Source organism: Pteronotus mesoamericanus, unplaced genomic scaffold, assembly GCF_021234165.1.
Source record: "Pteronotus mesoamericanus isolate MK-2021 breed Mesoamerican mustached bat unplaced genomic scaffold, CSHL_Meso_final contig_82, whole genome shotgun sequence".
In the NCBI taxonomy this organism is placed as follows: Eukaryota; Metazoa; Chordata; class Mammalia; order Chiroptera; family Mormoopidae; genus Pteronotus; species Pteronotus mesoamericanus.
In genome coordinates this window covers 2,194,899-2,210,132 of record NW_026555265.1, presented here as the reverse complement: position 1 = coordinate 2,210,132, position 15,234 = coordinate 2,194,899, and the positions used below count along the sequence as shown (strand labels likewise).

General features: G+C 45.7%; 1 protein-coding gene across 3 annotated transcripts in view; it reads left to right on the top strand.

The window, feature by feature from the left end:
• Positions 1–15,234, top strand: part of MASP1 (MBL associated serine protease 1) — a 61,519-nt gene that overhangs the window by 33,391 nt on the left and 12,894 nt on the right. Inside the window, exons 8-11 of one of the 3 annotated variants that reach the window (XM_054585096.1) lie at positions 285–363; positions 6,681–6,818; positions 7,674–7,748; positions 11,737–14,194. In XM_054585096.1, coding sequence (XP_054441071.1) covers positions 285–363; positions 6,681–6,818; positions 7,674–7,748; positions 11,737–12,620 — 1,176 coding nt within the window. In that variant the 3' untranslated portion in view covers positions 12,621–14,194. Of the gene's footprint in view, positions 1–284; positions 364–2,808; positions 3,467–6,680; positions 6,819–7,673; positions 7,749–11,736; positions 14,195–15,234 lie in introns of those variants that run through there. The other 2 variants (XM_054585097.1, XM_054585098.1) reach the window with 2 other exon arrangements.

The following is a 15,234-nucleotide window of genomic DNA, read 5'->3' as shown; positions in this document are numbered from 1 at the left end:
GAGCCACCGCTCTGAGAAAGTAGTAAGGGTATAGGCTTCTCTTCAGAGAGAGCTGCCCGAATATCTTCTCATGCTCAGCCCTTGACTCTCTCCAGGGTAGAATTGAGAAATATAAACTCAGCATCTATCATTTCCTTACCATCAAGCTTGCCCTTGGAGGCTTATGGTTGGAAAATCTCAGTTTAGGACACCTAGGTTTGTAGTTTGAGCTGGTTTTACTGGGAAACCACCAGCAGCCCCATCTCTCTTCCTTCTCCCCATACCTTCTTCATGTTTCTTCCTAGGATAATGTGGAAATGGACACATTCCAGATTGAGTGTCTGAAGGATGGCACATGGAGTAACAAGATTCCGACCTGTAAAAGTAAGAAAACAAAATTGGTTGATTAGAAAGGCAATGAGCTCTCCAGCACTGGTGGGATTTGAGTGGAGACCATACAAGGGGGACAGCTTGGCAGGTGCACTTCAAGAGAAAGGGGCCAGGAATTCAACAGATACATGAGGGTTGAACAAAAAAAGGCTATTAATGTTTCTTTCAGCAATAAGACATTAGGATTCCAAAAGAAACTTTTTGTGAGTCCCAGTTTATTTTCTAATTACTAATGTTCCCTGTGCCTGCAGACAGGTTGCCAAACTTGCTAAAGGAATAGCATGTCTCCAGGTTTGAAACTAGCTCTGGCAATAGCTAATTCAGGAAGCTATTTTGTCCCCAGTGCCCAGAGCTGAGTGACCTTGCCAGTCTCTATGTGGCTGTCAGCCACAGCCACTAAGTCTTCTGGGACAGCTTATGCTTTAGGGCTGTGGGGTCAGCATAGTGGATGTATGTATGAAGCAGGGGACACAGTTTGGCAAGGCTCCTGGGACCCAGAGTTCTTTCCTTGTTTCTGTTCCTAACCTACCCTATGACCATGTACAAAAGCCTTCTCCTTAACTGTAAAATAAAGAGTTCGAACTAGCTTTAATACTCTAGAATATATCCTGGTGGTTTTAACATAATGTAGCCTATATAAATCACCTAGTGAGCTTTGTAAAAATGCAAATGGTTAGCCACTATCTCCTCTCCCCCTACTCAGGTAATTTTTGATGCAAGACTTGAAAGGACCAGTTTTAGGAAATTCATCTATGGCAACAGTAATAAGAAGAGGCACAGTGACAGAAAGGAAAGGAAAGGGAGAGAGGAAGGGAAGGAAGATTTGCTTTAGAATGGACAGGTGAGAAGTCAAGAATTAGGATGAGTCCTGCCCACCCTTAGTTCCTGACTTCAGCTAAAGGTTGGAGTGTTGTCCTTGTCCCTTGTCTCCTCAGTGGCTCATATCCATTGGGCTGGCAGATCCACTCCCAGGGGACGCTATCTGGGTGGGGCTCCCTTGAGACAAATCCCAGGCAGAACTTTGGAACAGAGTGCGCTTGTTTTTAATTTTCCTCTTTTTATATGATGATGTGGCTGGAGTCAGAGCCCAGTGTGGGAAAAAGAGGGGAGACATTTTATGGCTTCAAGCAAAAGTTTATATAACATTTACTGGATGCCTGTGCAGAGGTCTACAGGGAAATCAGATAGAAAAGACAAGGTTAAGACACGGAGGAACTAAAATGCCAGCAGACGCATCTGCCACCTCCTCCAGCATGTGGCTCATGTGCAGCACTGTGGCTGAGTTCTACCCAAGCAAAGGGGTGTCCAGAAGGAGGAAGTGAAGGAAGTGTGGGGTGTAGAGGACAGAATGTCTTTGGAGTCAGAAAGTTCTAGGTTCAGATCCAGACTCAATCAGGAGGAAGTCCCTAAGCAATTTACTCAGACTCTTGGCCTCAGTTTTCTACATTCCTGATTACTTCGAAGACTATGTTAATGTACATATCATTACTGCAGAGCACCAGTAATAAGTAAAAGCTTAATAAAAGCTTATTTCTTCCCCCACCTCCCACCCAACTCCCTCACTAAGAAGTGGTCTGGTTTCTCTCATTCATGTTTTTGGAGAGTAGGGAACTTTAATAGTATTTTTCTTCCCTGATGAAACACACAGTTTTTAATAGAATTGTTGATAGAATAAGGCACTACTCTATATGATGGTACTCTTTTATGTGACTTTTGTAAGTATACAAAAGAGCCTGTCATTCTGTACCAAAGAAAAGAGGAGTACTTTCCACCCCTAAATGGCCTGGTTCTCCCAGCACGAGCTGGATTAGGACTACTAGGATCCCTATTTAGGCACACCCAACACCTCTGCTTGATCACTGAGACGGTATTTATTGAACATCTCTCTGTCCCGGGAACGTGCCAGGTCCTAGCAGAGATGCAAAGATGAACGAGACTCAGAAGTTGCAAGTCCATAGGCGTTGTGGGGGAAGGGGTTGGGAACATTCAGGAAGTGTGTGTGCTGTGAGGAAACCTGTACCAGAACAGGAAGTAGAAAGTACTGATGGTTGTCCTGGCCCTGCCACTACCTTGCTGCGGTGACTCTGGGCAAGCCCTGATCCACTCTGAATGCCACCTATTAAATGAGGGTTGGGACCAGATAAATCTAAGCTTGCTCCAGTGGCAGAATGTTATAATCCTCCTGAGCCGGCATTTATGACTGTGCAAATTCTTTGAATGGTACAAATTCCACAACCCCAAACTGTCCTTCACACTGGCTGTGCCTAAACTGCGCATCCTCAATCAATTCTGGTCGAGTGATTTCTGTATTTCCTGCATGAACTGCTTCTGCTTTGCTTGCTAATTTTTCTCTTTCTCTTCTTTCTCTTTCTCCCTTCCTCTCTCTGCTTTCTTTCTCTGGACCCACTGACCTCTCTTTGATCTTCACCATGGTGGCAGATACCGAAATGGATGTGGAAAGCGAGTCAGAGCAAGTGACCAAGTGAATGACTGGACCCCACACAATGCAAACATCCAGGAACGGATCACTCACAAGACCCCCGGGGTCCCAGAGCTACCCCACCCCTCCCCACCCTGCCAACACTTCATTCCCCATTTCAGTGTGGATTAGAAAGGACGCTAAACAAGGCAACATAGTCTCAAGTAGTTGAAACTCCTGCATGTATGAGAACAACTCTTTTTGAGGGTTCACCCATTATTCAAACATTACTCCAGAGAATGGTGAAAAGACAATGGGAGATTGTTTTTAACACCTCTAAGTGGATTGTATTCTTCTCAAAGGAAAAATGACTTCGGTCTTAGAGACACAAGATTTAATAATATACAATCACATGGCCTTAGGTTGACCAGGTCAAAGTGGGTCCTGGTTTTTCCAATCCACTCTGCACTCCAGGTTTAAACAGGCCAGAATGCCTGTGACTTTATGACTTTAATGTTTTTACCTGTTGCTACTTTCTTAATATGAGTAGGTAGAACTAGGAATAACTCACGTAGTCTAGATTTTTAGGGAGTCTAGATATATCCTCATGCCTAAACGTTTCCCTTCCACCTATACCTAACAGAGAGGTGAGATTCCATCATCAGGGATTCTTTCTTCTGGGGCTTACACATTTTGAATTTCTGAAAATTCACTGATTAAAGTTTTTCAAAATAGAGGCATCAGACTTGAAAGCAGCAGTCCTCAGTTCGGGTGCCATGGGACATCCCTAGGTCATAAGTAGTGACGAGGGCTACAGAGTGTGCTGGAAATCTCTGCTTCAGCCTGAACAAAATCTGGACACACATATCAGAGAAGCCTTGCATCGCATTGTGACTACTGGTCAGTTTTGTGATGAAATGGCCTCTGGAGGAGGGCAGAATCCTGCAAGGGTGGACAAGGAGCAGCCCCAAGACTGCAGTGCCAGCCTAGGGCACGAGTGCCCCTAAGACAGGACATGGGATGGTCGCTAAATACAAGTGTCAATTGGATCAATATTTTTAAGTCCACAAATTATAACAGATATTGTACTCAGTGTGCTGGAGGGAATTACAATTTAGGCAGAAGGTTTGAAATGGACCCAAATAATTATAATACCAGGCAACATAAGGTGCGTACATCAGAGAAAGATCAGTAAATAAAGTGCTCTGCAAAGAGAAATAGGGAAGCAGTCCTATCTGATTAGAAGAATGAGAAAAGGCTTTCAACAAAAAGCAATGTGTGAGGCTTGGAGGATGGCCAGAGCATGGACACACAGGGTTTCCCATGTGGGGAAAACAGCAGGGGAGAGCGGTGCAGGAAGGTCTGTGATACTGGAGCATCTGTACACCAAAGAGAAGGATGGAGATGAGGCTGGGTGGGAGGGTGGGTCCACCCTGAGTTGAGCCAATGACTGTGATTCTTTAGGAAGCCCCCAAATTGTGGCAAAGAGTGTTCAAAGTGGCAGGTCAAAAAACATATGTCTGAAAGAAACCTAATGGCAGCAAAAGGTGACAATGGAGATGAGACGAGGGGAGGGGAGGTGCATCCCATCCCAGATAATAATGAAAAAGGGAGGCAAGAGGATGAGAAAGAGAAGGGCACTTTGATTGCGAGTATGGAATTGGCCAGAGGAAGCTTTAGAGGAAAAGATGATATTCTTTCTAAAGCCAAGAAGGTAGTAGACTAGCTAAGGAAGCAGAGTCTGGATATAGCATCTTTAATGGTGCCAGGCTTCTCAAAAAGGGAAGTTGTCACCAGGACACAGAGAGACATGACTCTTTGCCTGCCACATAGACTTGGGGGGATGGTGCACCCCTTCCCTGCTCACTCTACTCAAGTTGAAGTGACCTCCATTTTCCACTATGTCCACCTCCTCTATATGGTTATAGAATCTGCTTTAAAAGTAGGCAAAGTTACTTTTCTGGAGTGATATGAAAGCAGGCAGAACCCAGAAAAGTTCTCCCCACCAGTGCTGGCCACACCACATAGCTGGCCCATCTCTCCAGGTCTAGGACCAACCTGGGAATTCCTCCACCTGTAATTAGGTATCAGGTCTTGAGGCTACCTTAGGCAAAATGAACTGTTAGAACAAAGTTAAGGGAGACAAGAGTAATACCAACATCCAGGCACCAATCGATGGCATTTCCAGAAAAGAGAAGAATTATCTGATTTGAGACTCAGCAGGAAAATACATTTAAAACGGTTGATAGCTTTGAAATAATAAATAGTATCACTTCTTGCTGTCTTAGTGCTACCTTCACATGCTCTCCTCACAGAATAGAAGAGTGTGTCTACATTGAGTGATGAACATAAATGGGAACAATTTGTCCAAGGGGCTTGGAGGCCAAGACAAAACATTTACCAGCTCTCCTGGCTTTTGCTTTCCTCATGAATAGGAAGTACCTATATTTACCCTCCTATCCTTCAGCCTTTGCCCCATCCTGGAGGGCCTTGGAGTTAACTATATTTTAAGGTTGACAACTCTTTGTTCAGTCAAACAGATGAACCTGGAGTCCTAAAGTTAAAAGTCACAATATCTGAATAGCATTTCAGGGGTAAATTGACCCCCCTCTGTTTCTCAAGATGAGCAGGTAAAATTCGGGGAGAATGAAACTCTGGAAATATTACCAGGGCCTTGGAATGCTGTCCTCTGAAATTATCAGAAGATTGACAACTGACATCCATCATAATCCAGCTAATATGATTATAGACAGTTTCAACTAGAAAACAGATCCTTGAGAATGGCCAGTTTGGTTTATTAAAAAAACACTGAATAAATGATCAGGTCTATTTCCTGACCATACACTCTATGTGACCTTAGACCAGTCAAGTCAACTCTCTGAGCTCATCTGTAAAGATGATATTATAGATTACCTGCCTTAACATTTCTTTGCAACTGTGAGGTTCTGCGATTCCTCTGTGATTCTTCAACTCTGGCAGAGGCCATTAGACCTAAGATCAGGATTTCCTTGGAAATGAACACCACTCCCTAATGGAGAAACACCACCCTCTAAGTGAGAAACACCACCCTCATGAAGAAACACTGACAAGTTGAGTCCTCAGCCTCTGACCCAGCTCCTGACAGACTTGTAATGGACTCTATCAGTGCTGGAAACTCCCCTGAGACATGGCTGGATGGGCACTCTTCCCTAAGACCACCTCTGAGGAGCAGGTGTCTTTGGTCTCATCTTATAGCCAGCCCAAAGTCCAAAGACCAATGATTGGAGGAAAAAAAGCAGGCAAAAACTAACAGTTCATCCACCCTGACCCTTCGTCCTGACTTCTGTGTCTACAGAGTCAGCAGGGTGAGACTGTGGTGGGTTTCTTTCTGTAGACTTCTTTTTCTTTTTTCTTTTTTTTTTTTTTTTTTTTTTGCATAAGATCCAATGTGAGTGATTAATGGCTCTTACTCAGCATGTGGTTGGGTCTGGAAGAACTGAATATTCTTTGGTTTTTGTCAGCCAGAATTTTTTGGCTGAGCCATAGGCTTCAAGCTTGGGCAGGAGAGGCCAAGAAGATTGCACAATAGACCTGGGAATCAAGGAAAAGGTCCTGGTGGGGAAGAGGTGGGGCTGCTTAAATCTCAGCAGACCTGCCCTTGCCCTGAAATTGACCTCAGGCCAGGTGAGTTGACCACACAGTAGATGGTAGAAACCCCAATAGCAATGTCACTGGTGATCGCACAGGATGTGCCCTCCACAATCCCTGGGGCATCATTCTCACAGACTATAACACGGCTTACTGAAGTTGTGTGCTGGGTACAACCTGCACATCTGTGTGAAACAGACCTACCAGATATCTCCAGGAAGAAGAGCAAAGGAGAACTGAGAGATCTCACTCTCTTCCCTCTCAGTTGCAGACTGCGGAGCCCCGGCAGAGGTGGAACATGGGCTGGTCACCTTCTCCACAAGGAACAACCTCACCACATACAAATCTGAGATCAGATACTCCTGCCAGCAGCCCTACTACAAGATGTACCACAATATCACAGGTGAGCCCTCCATGCTAAACTGGCCCCCTCCCACCTCCCACCCTCTAAATCTCAGGGTTAGTCTGGGGGCTGAAACAGCCAGTCAGCTGGCCACAGTTTGAGAGGAATGGGGAGGAAAAAACACTTGGAGACATGCCTTGCCTCTCCCTGGCTCAGGCCTGCACCCCAAGTGTTAGGCCACATGGCAATCCTGTATCCACACCTACACACTCACAGCCTCCCACAGAGAAGGAACCCTCAGGGAAATGGGAAGGCTGATCAGTTCTGCCTCTGCCACAAATTAGCACTAAGAAAATTCTCTGAATTTCTCAAAGTCTCCGAGTCCTCATTTCAAAAAGGGAGCAGTGATCAAATTTACAGAGCTACTGTAAGACTCAGATGAAATGGTAGACATGAGTGTAGTCCATTAAAGAATTTGTCAAGTGGAGAAAGAAGGGAAGGGCAAGTGTGCCACAGAGCACTGTGAGAACCAAGGCCTGCATGACTAATGATGAGAAGTAACTGCCAGGAGTTGGGCAGGGCTGGGAGAGGATGGAGCAGCCCCCAGACAGGCGGGTGGGAGTCAGATTGCGCAGAGCCTTGGATACCATGCTGAAGCATGTGGTGTTTGTTTTTAAGGACAATGGGGAGTTACTGGAGATACTGAGCAGAGGAGGGACATGGTCAGAATCTCATTTAGAAAGAGCCTTCAAGTTGCAGAGAGGACTGACTGACTCAGAGGGAATGACATTAGAAAGACAATTTGAAAGACTTGCAATGATCCACAATAGAGGAATTAAGAACCCAGATCCATTTTTCATGTGCTTTAAGTCAACCATTTTCTCCCTTTTCTTCAATCTTTCTTCATTCTCCTAGGTATATATACCTGTTCTGCCCAAGGAGTCTGGATGAATGAAGTACTGGGAAGAAGCCAGCCCACCTGCCTGCCAGGTACCTCACCCTCAAGTCCTCTGCTTCAAGGTCTCCTATGCAAGGCCTTTGGGCTTCAGGTGCTCTGACTGTTAGTGAAGCAGGGGATTAAGGGGCATGATTCTTTGATTGTTTCTTAAGCTACCTTCTGAAAGTCAAAGGTCAGAGAAGTCCACCCTCACACCTTTTCAAACCAAGGAGCTTCTATATTCATCTGTTATCTGAGGCCAGGAGCCTTTCTGTCTTTTCTCTCTGCAGCTGTGCTCCTTTCACACCAAGGTTTTATCCCACATAGTTTGTGTGTGTCAGGAAGATCAAGAAAGTAGGCACCCCCTCCTCAAGCACTCACTGTGCTGTAGAGGAAACAAACAACATCAGATAACTATTGACAGAGTAAGTTCTTTCAAAGACCAATGTGTCCAAATTCTTACTGACTGCTGCCTCCCCTTGGCTTACACTGACCCCCTTTAAAATGAAAAAAGACTTTTGGTAACAGAGTATCACTGTGCATATGGGTTTAGGGAATATTTTGTAGGTAGTTGTGTTAGCATTAAAAGTATGGATGATTTGCATCGCAATTATGGTACACATATGTATACATTGGATTTAACTTATTAGAAAATTCTAGTCCTAAATGCACATTGTAGGGTTAAACAAGTAACCCACAAAAATTAAGGTTAGTGTTCACAACACAGAAATTTATGCTTTAAAAAAAACAAGAATAGTAGTAATTGAAAGACAAAACCATTGAAGACAGCATGAGGAGCAGTACTGATTCTGTCTGCGTGTTCACTCCTATATGGAGCCTCACAGTATGGTTAAGTGTTGGGTAGCATTGGTATTTTACGGAATTGGAGTGTTAGGTAGAATAAGATAATGTTATATTGTATGACTGCTACATTTTAGTAACTCACAATATCACTCAGTAGACTTCTAGATGTTAGATTAGACATTAAAATGGAAAGGCTATGGAGTCATCTATCATTATCCTTAAGAACTGAAGAAAGTGTCGGCATTTGGGAATCCGTTTCGGCCATCATAGGAGCTATGAAGTCCCAGAGAAGGAGGAAGTTATGGCATGTGCTTGTCTTGGAGAGGTGAGGACTGGTTTGGAAGACTTCACTTAGGAGGACTTAATGCTTAAGAAATAATTCTTCAGGTGGTAAAACAGGGGCAAGGTTAACCTACCCACACTCTACTGATCCCCATCATCTCATTTAGGCTTAGCCAGAAAGACACCCAAGGCTTTACACAGTTGGTCAAGCCTCAGAGAAAATGGGGAATGGTGGACCTGTGACAAACTGGAGGGACAAATCTCTATTTTGCTAAAATACCATGTGGGCCAAATAAAACGGCACTGCAGGTGAATTCCATCATGGGCAGCCAGGCTGAGATCCCTGGAAGGGGAAGAGGTACTGAGCTAGGAGTCAGGGGCCTGGGTCCTAGTCCAGGTGTTGTTATTTCCTTCTAATTGTGATCTTTGGTAAGTAATATCACCTCTCTGGGTCTAGGATTCCATACACCAGAAGTGAGGGAGCAGAACCATGTGATCCATGGCATTGTATGACTCTTAATGGTCATCATCCTCTATATTTACACAAAATATCTTGGATATAGTGAGTCATAAACTTATTTTAACACTTGGTGTTGGGCTGAACCATGATGTATCATTGGACTAAGCCAGAGATCTATAAATTCTCTCCTCCTAAAACACTGAGATTGAACCCAGAAGCAATCCAGAATGGAGAAAACCATTTCATGGGTCATCATAATATCTACTTTTCCAAGAACACTGTTAAGCAAATAGTATTTGTCCCTTATTTTGCACATGAGAAAATCAAGAATCGTTGAGGTATGATTTATCCAAGGCTACCCAAAGAAAGTTGGGGGCAGAGCCGAATGGTGAACCCAAGACTTTTGATGTCAGCACAAGCAATGCTGAGCCTTTCTTGATTCTGATTATATTTTATGCCATCCTCATGAACTCAAAATTTTAGAATATCAAATTTTTGTTTTAAAAGTCTTCCCTCAGCACCTCATCTCACAGAGCCCAAGTCTAGCTTCAGCACAGAAGCTATAGTGTTTCAAGAAGATTCTTTTCCCCCAGGAAAGAGAAAATGTAGAATGGTGTCAGCCTAAAAGAATGGCCCTATGACAATGAGCCCTCTCAAAGGCTTGCTCCATTATTCAACCTTTCAAAAGTACAAGAGCATATCAAGAATAAAAACAGTCTTTTTATAGAGAAAATGAAGTTAGTCACAAGAAATGGGCTCTATTTCTGGCTCTGCCACTAATGACTTTGAGTATGTCACTTGCCTTCTCTGAACCTTGGTTTCTCCGTCTGTAAATTAGCTGTTCTCCATGCTTCCCAAACTCTTGACATGCTGTGACCTGGATTATGCCATTGGCACCTTGGCTGGAAAAGGGTGCCATTCAGCACTAGCTTTGTTGTGATCAGGGACTGAGCCACAGGCATTTCTTTCACCAGAGAAGGGCCTTTTGGCACTAGATGAGTCACTGTGTGGGCTAATCACAGACCTGCCTTGAGATAGCACCTTGTATGCTGCTGCTTGTAATTGAGAGTCTGGCCTTGAACTGTGAAAAGCCAGACCACAAAGAGTTAGCAAAGGCCAGGTCACATCTGACCTTGTGTGAACACAGGGTCCCTCAGGATCACATAAAACACATTTGGCATCAGGAAGAAGAACATCTGAAAAGCATTAGGTTTCTGAAAGCCTGACCTACCAAAGTTGCCAAGAATACTTAAATGCTCTTTGGTCTTTAAAGGATTTTTGGTAGTTTCCAGGGCCAAGAAGTATAGCCTGACCATTTGAACCAAGAGGAAGCCCATGTTTACACCAGGTTTACCTCCCAGGCCTAAGAACCAGGCTGGGAAGGGCCCATGTGAACTCATTCTTAGCCAGCGGGGTCTGATACTGAAGACCCTCTGTTCATGAGCCAAAGGTGTTTGGCTGCAGGAGGCTGGTGGTGCATGTGCATGCTCGGGGTACAACTCAGTGGAACGAAGTTTGATCAGACCTTTCTTCTTCCTCTGAAGGTACTACAGGGTTCCTGGGTGCAATGATGGATGGCTCTGAACAGGGCCCATGCATCATTGCTTGTAGATTATGCCACTTTTCCCTATCCTTATATGTTCTGGGCATCCATTCACAGCATGAGTCCTTTATGCTAGAGAAGAAAAGGTTAGAGGTCCCACCATGTGATCTTTACATGTAATGAGGCATTGTAGGATATAGGATAAGACATCAATCTTAGAATCTAGTTAAGCCCCTGCTATTTATCTTAATAGCCATATGACCTTGAGCTAGTCACTTAACCTCTATAGAGTTCTACTTACCCATAAAAGGAAAACGAGATAAAAATCAAAGGAACTTAAAAGATCCTTGGAAATTATCTCGATCAGCTGCCTCATTTAAAATCTAGAGAGGGCAATTTACTTATCCAGAGTCAGATAGGACGTAGGAAAGAAAAGCCTACATCTTGGCTCCCAGTCCAGTGTTTGCTGTGACCTGCTAGAGAGTCTTTTAATTTCCTTTTATCTCTCAAAGCCCATGAGCTATGGTTTTCAGAAATTTTCCAAGTGCCCACAGTATGGACTACTTTTGAATATAAGATGCCTTTCTAGAGAAAAAAGAGGAGAGATGACCACTCCTAGAGACAGGCCTGGCTCAAAGTGCTCCAGGCCAGAAGTGATCCAGTCTAGAAACGGTTCAAGGTGGTGACAGTCCATGCCCAAAATGGTCTGGTCCATAGATGACCCTGGCTACAGAAGGTCCAGACTACAGGCTGGCCAGACTAGAAAGGCTTAGGACAAATATGACCCTACATAGAGCTTTCCCAGGCTAATGGGGCCCCACAACGTAGAGTAGGGTGCTGTGGTGGCATAATCTACAGTGGGTCAAATGTGAATTTCTCTTAGTGGCCCTTTTCACGTGGCTGACCTGACCAGTCTCTGTCTCTTGTCCCCACTCCCTCCTTCTTCTTACAGTGTGTGGTCAGCCCTACCGCTCCCTGCCAAACCTGGTCAAGCGGATCATTGGGGGCCGGAATGCTGAGCCCGGCCTCTTCCCATGGCAGGCCCTGATAGTGGTGGAGGACACCTCGAGGGTGCCCAATGACAAGTGGTTTGGGAGTGGGGCCCTGCTCTCTGAATCCTGGATCCTCACAGCAGCCCATGTGCTGCGCTCCCAGCGTAGAGACAACACAGTGACACCAGTCTCCAAGGAGCACATCACTGTCTACCTGGGCCTCCATGACATGAGGGACAAATCAGGGGCTGTGAACAGCTCAGCTGCCCGAGTGGTGCTCCATCCAGACTTCAACATCCAAAACTACAACCATGACATAGCTCTGGTACAGCTGCAAGAACCTGTGCCTCTGGGCCCCCATGTCATGCCAATCTGCCTGCCAAGGCCTGAACCCGAAGGCCCGGCGCCCCACATGCTAGGCCTAGTGGCCGGCTGGGGTATCTCCAATCCTAATGTGACAGTGGATGAGATCATCAGCAGTGGCACGCGGACCTTGTCAGATGTCCTGCAGTATGTCAAGTTACCCGTAGTGCCACACGCCGAGTGCAAAACCAGCTATGAGTCCCGCTTAGGCAACTACAGCGTCACAGAGAACATGTTCTGTGCTGGCTATTATGAGGGCGGCAAGGACACATGCCTTGGAGATAGTGGTGGGGCCTTTGTCATCCTTGATGACTTGAGCCAGACCTGGGTGGCCCAAGGCCTGGTGTCCTGGGGCGGCCCTGAAGAATGTGGCAGCAAGCAGGTCTACGGAGTCTACACAAAGGTTTCCAACTATGTGGACTGGGTGTGGGAGCAGATGGGCTTCCCACAAGGTCTGGGGGAGCTCCAGGTGGAGCGGTGAGCTGACTGACCTCCCCAGGGCCCACCCGCCCTGCCCCATCCCCAGTGAGGCTGACCACACACTCCCGACAGCACACTCCATGTTACTCACCAGACCAAATGGAATGGAATCTGCCGCTCCCATCCTCCTGAGACAGCCCCAGGACCCTGAGAGGCAGCAGAGTGGTACAGGGAAAAGTTTGCACAGGAGACCTGGGCCCATGGCCCTGGGCAAGCCCCTTCCCCTCTCCAGGCCTCACTGTCCTCAGCAATATGAGGGAGCTGGATGTCTGGGCCACTCCTAACACTCCTTCCTCTCAGGACCGCTTTATCCCAGTGGCCTTATTCACTCCTATTCACTTATCAAACCCACTATTGGTATAACTGGGCCTGATTGTTAGAAAATGTTTCCGTTCATGGAAGTGAACTCTGAGTCCATGTATTTTTCCCAGCTTTGTCATTTGGGCACAGACAAGTCTAGTTCCACCTCTTGGAGAAAACCATTCAGGTTTGGGGAGATGAGGATCATACCCTGAGGTCCCTCTCTCCCAGGGTAACCCCTGCTGTACTCTTATCCCTGGGGTTTCTCTCCCAAAAGCTTCCTGTAGTCCAAACCTTAACCTTTATATTCTCTGTTAAAGGGATTTGAAAGGACAAATAAAAAGTTGTGAATGTTGGCGTGACTTGGGGAGGAGAATAGCAGTGGGAGGCTCCCCAACCCTACTAAATTCCTTTTGTCAACTCAGAACATGTCATTTGGAACCATATGTCACTCTCAAATACCAGCTGACCACAACAGGTTATCCATACCTGCTGTTCCAGACAAGAATGAAGCAACCTTCCAGCCTTGAAATGTATCATCTGAAAAGTCCACCTGAGCCCCAGCCCTGGGCATGGAGACTCATCTGGATTGCCTGGAAAAAAGAGAAGGCCCTGCTGTGCTCTGCTGTGCTTCTGGGCAGGAAAATGTAAGAAGGGTGGGCTAAGGACATTAAAAGTGACCTCATCCCACCAGGCTGCCCAGTGTACCCAGAGTCTGAGCTCTTCAGAGAATCCATCCAGCATGGATTCAGAGAGATGCACTCCTCCGGCTCCCGGGACCCTTATAAAAGGCAGCAGAGACTTGCTTGTGAAAGACAGTGAGAAGAGACCGAAAAGCCAAGAGTCCTGGGCTCTAGCCCCAGCTCTGCCCTTAATTGGCTATATAAGCTTTGACAAATCACTTTCCCTTTTTGGCCTCAGTTTTCCCATCTGTAAAAGGAAGGTATTAGATCCCTTTCAGGGTCTTTCTAGCTCCGTCACTCAGTGCTGCCAGTTGCCAGCAGCCTCTCCTTCGCTTTCTTAGGGATGATGGTCCTCCTGGGATTTTCCTCCAGAGAAAGGCAGCCAGAGAAGACTCTGAGAGGGATTCCAAGAGAACAATTGAAGAGTGTCCACTTTTCTAATGGGTTCATGAAACCACACTCCTTTGTCTATGAACAGTGCATGTAGAGGATGCTATATATTGTATATTTTATATCACAAGCTCACTACTCTGTAAGGTGCCTCTGCACTCTGTTTCTCCTTTCAGGGGTCTAAAGTGGAAATAAAACCTCTGTGGATAATCAACAGCCTTCGTTTGGGGGTTTGGTTATTGTTGATGCTTGTTTGTTTTGACTCTGTAAAAAGAAACTTGCCTCTTGTAAAGCCAAAGCCTCTCGCGTTACAGAGGAAGTACAATTTTTGGCACCTAGACATCAGCCAAGAAAAAGTGCGGAGGAATGGGGTTGGTTATTAACATGTGCTCTCGAGCCTGCACATTCCTTCATTGTAGTGCCTGCTATTTAAGTCTGACTTCTAAGAGCTCAAGCTAACATGCAAGGCAAGGTCCTTTGCTCCTAGGTCTCACACAGGCAAAAGGAAATGAGTGTCATGAGAGGAGTGGAGAGTGCAGTGTTGTGGAAACTTAAAAGGAACAAAAAGTCCATACTGCTGACGAGGATCTGGGAAGCTTTGCAGAGGGGCTGCAAAGGCTGCACTGGGAGAGGGAAGGGACGGGGCAGAGTGGGCAAAGATCAAGCAGGAAAGTGTGCATGAGTAAAGAGGGAGTAGTGGGGATTAAGGGAGAACAGCAATAATCTTGAAAGTCATACTGTGTTTGCACTGTCCTGTAACCCCTAACTTGGGGTGTATCAGAAATCACCTGAGATACTTTTTTAAAATGCAGATTCTTGAGTCTCTGCCAGGAAATTCTCAAATCAGCAGGTCTGAGGGTGAACAGCAGAGAGTGGCAAGTGGCTTGTGGGGAAGGGCTGAGCTAGAGAGAGAGGTTGGAAAGCTACTGCAATCTTTCTGGAGGGAGATGGTGAAAACCCACCAAACCTAGGGCTGATAGCCCAGGTGTGGGGGTGAGGAGTTTAAAAACATTTCAGTGGTGATATATCCAGCAGGGCGTGGTGTCTAGGCATAGAAATAGTGAAGGTGCAGAGTGTAGGGGCGGCATAAGCCAGCCTGTCAGTGAGGGCTCTCTGTGGGAAGCACTCATGCTGTGCCTTTGTTGAGTTTGTATTACAATGTCATGCTTTTTACACACTGAGAACTAAAACTATCCTAAATTATGTTTTACACTTTAATTGTAGCTGGTTTCAAGGATTATC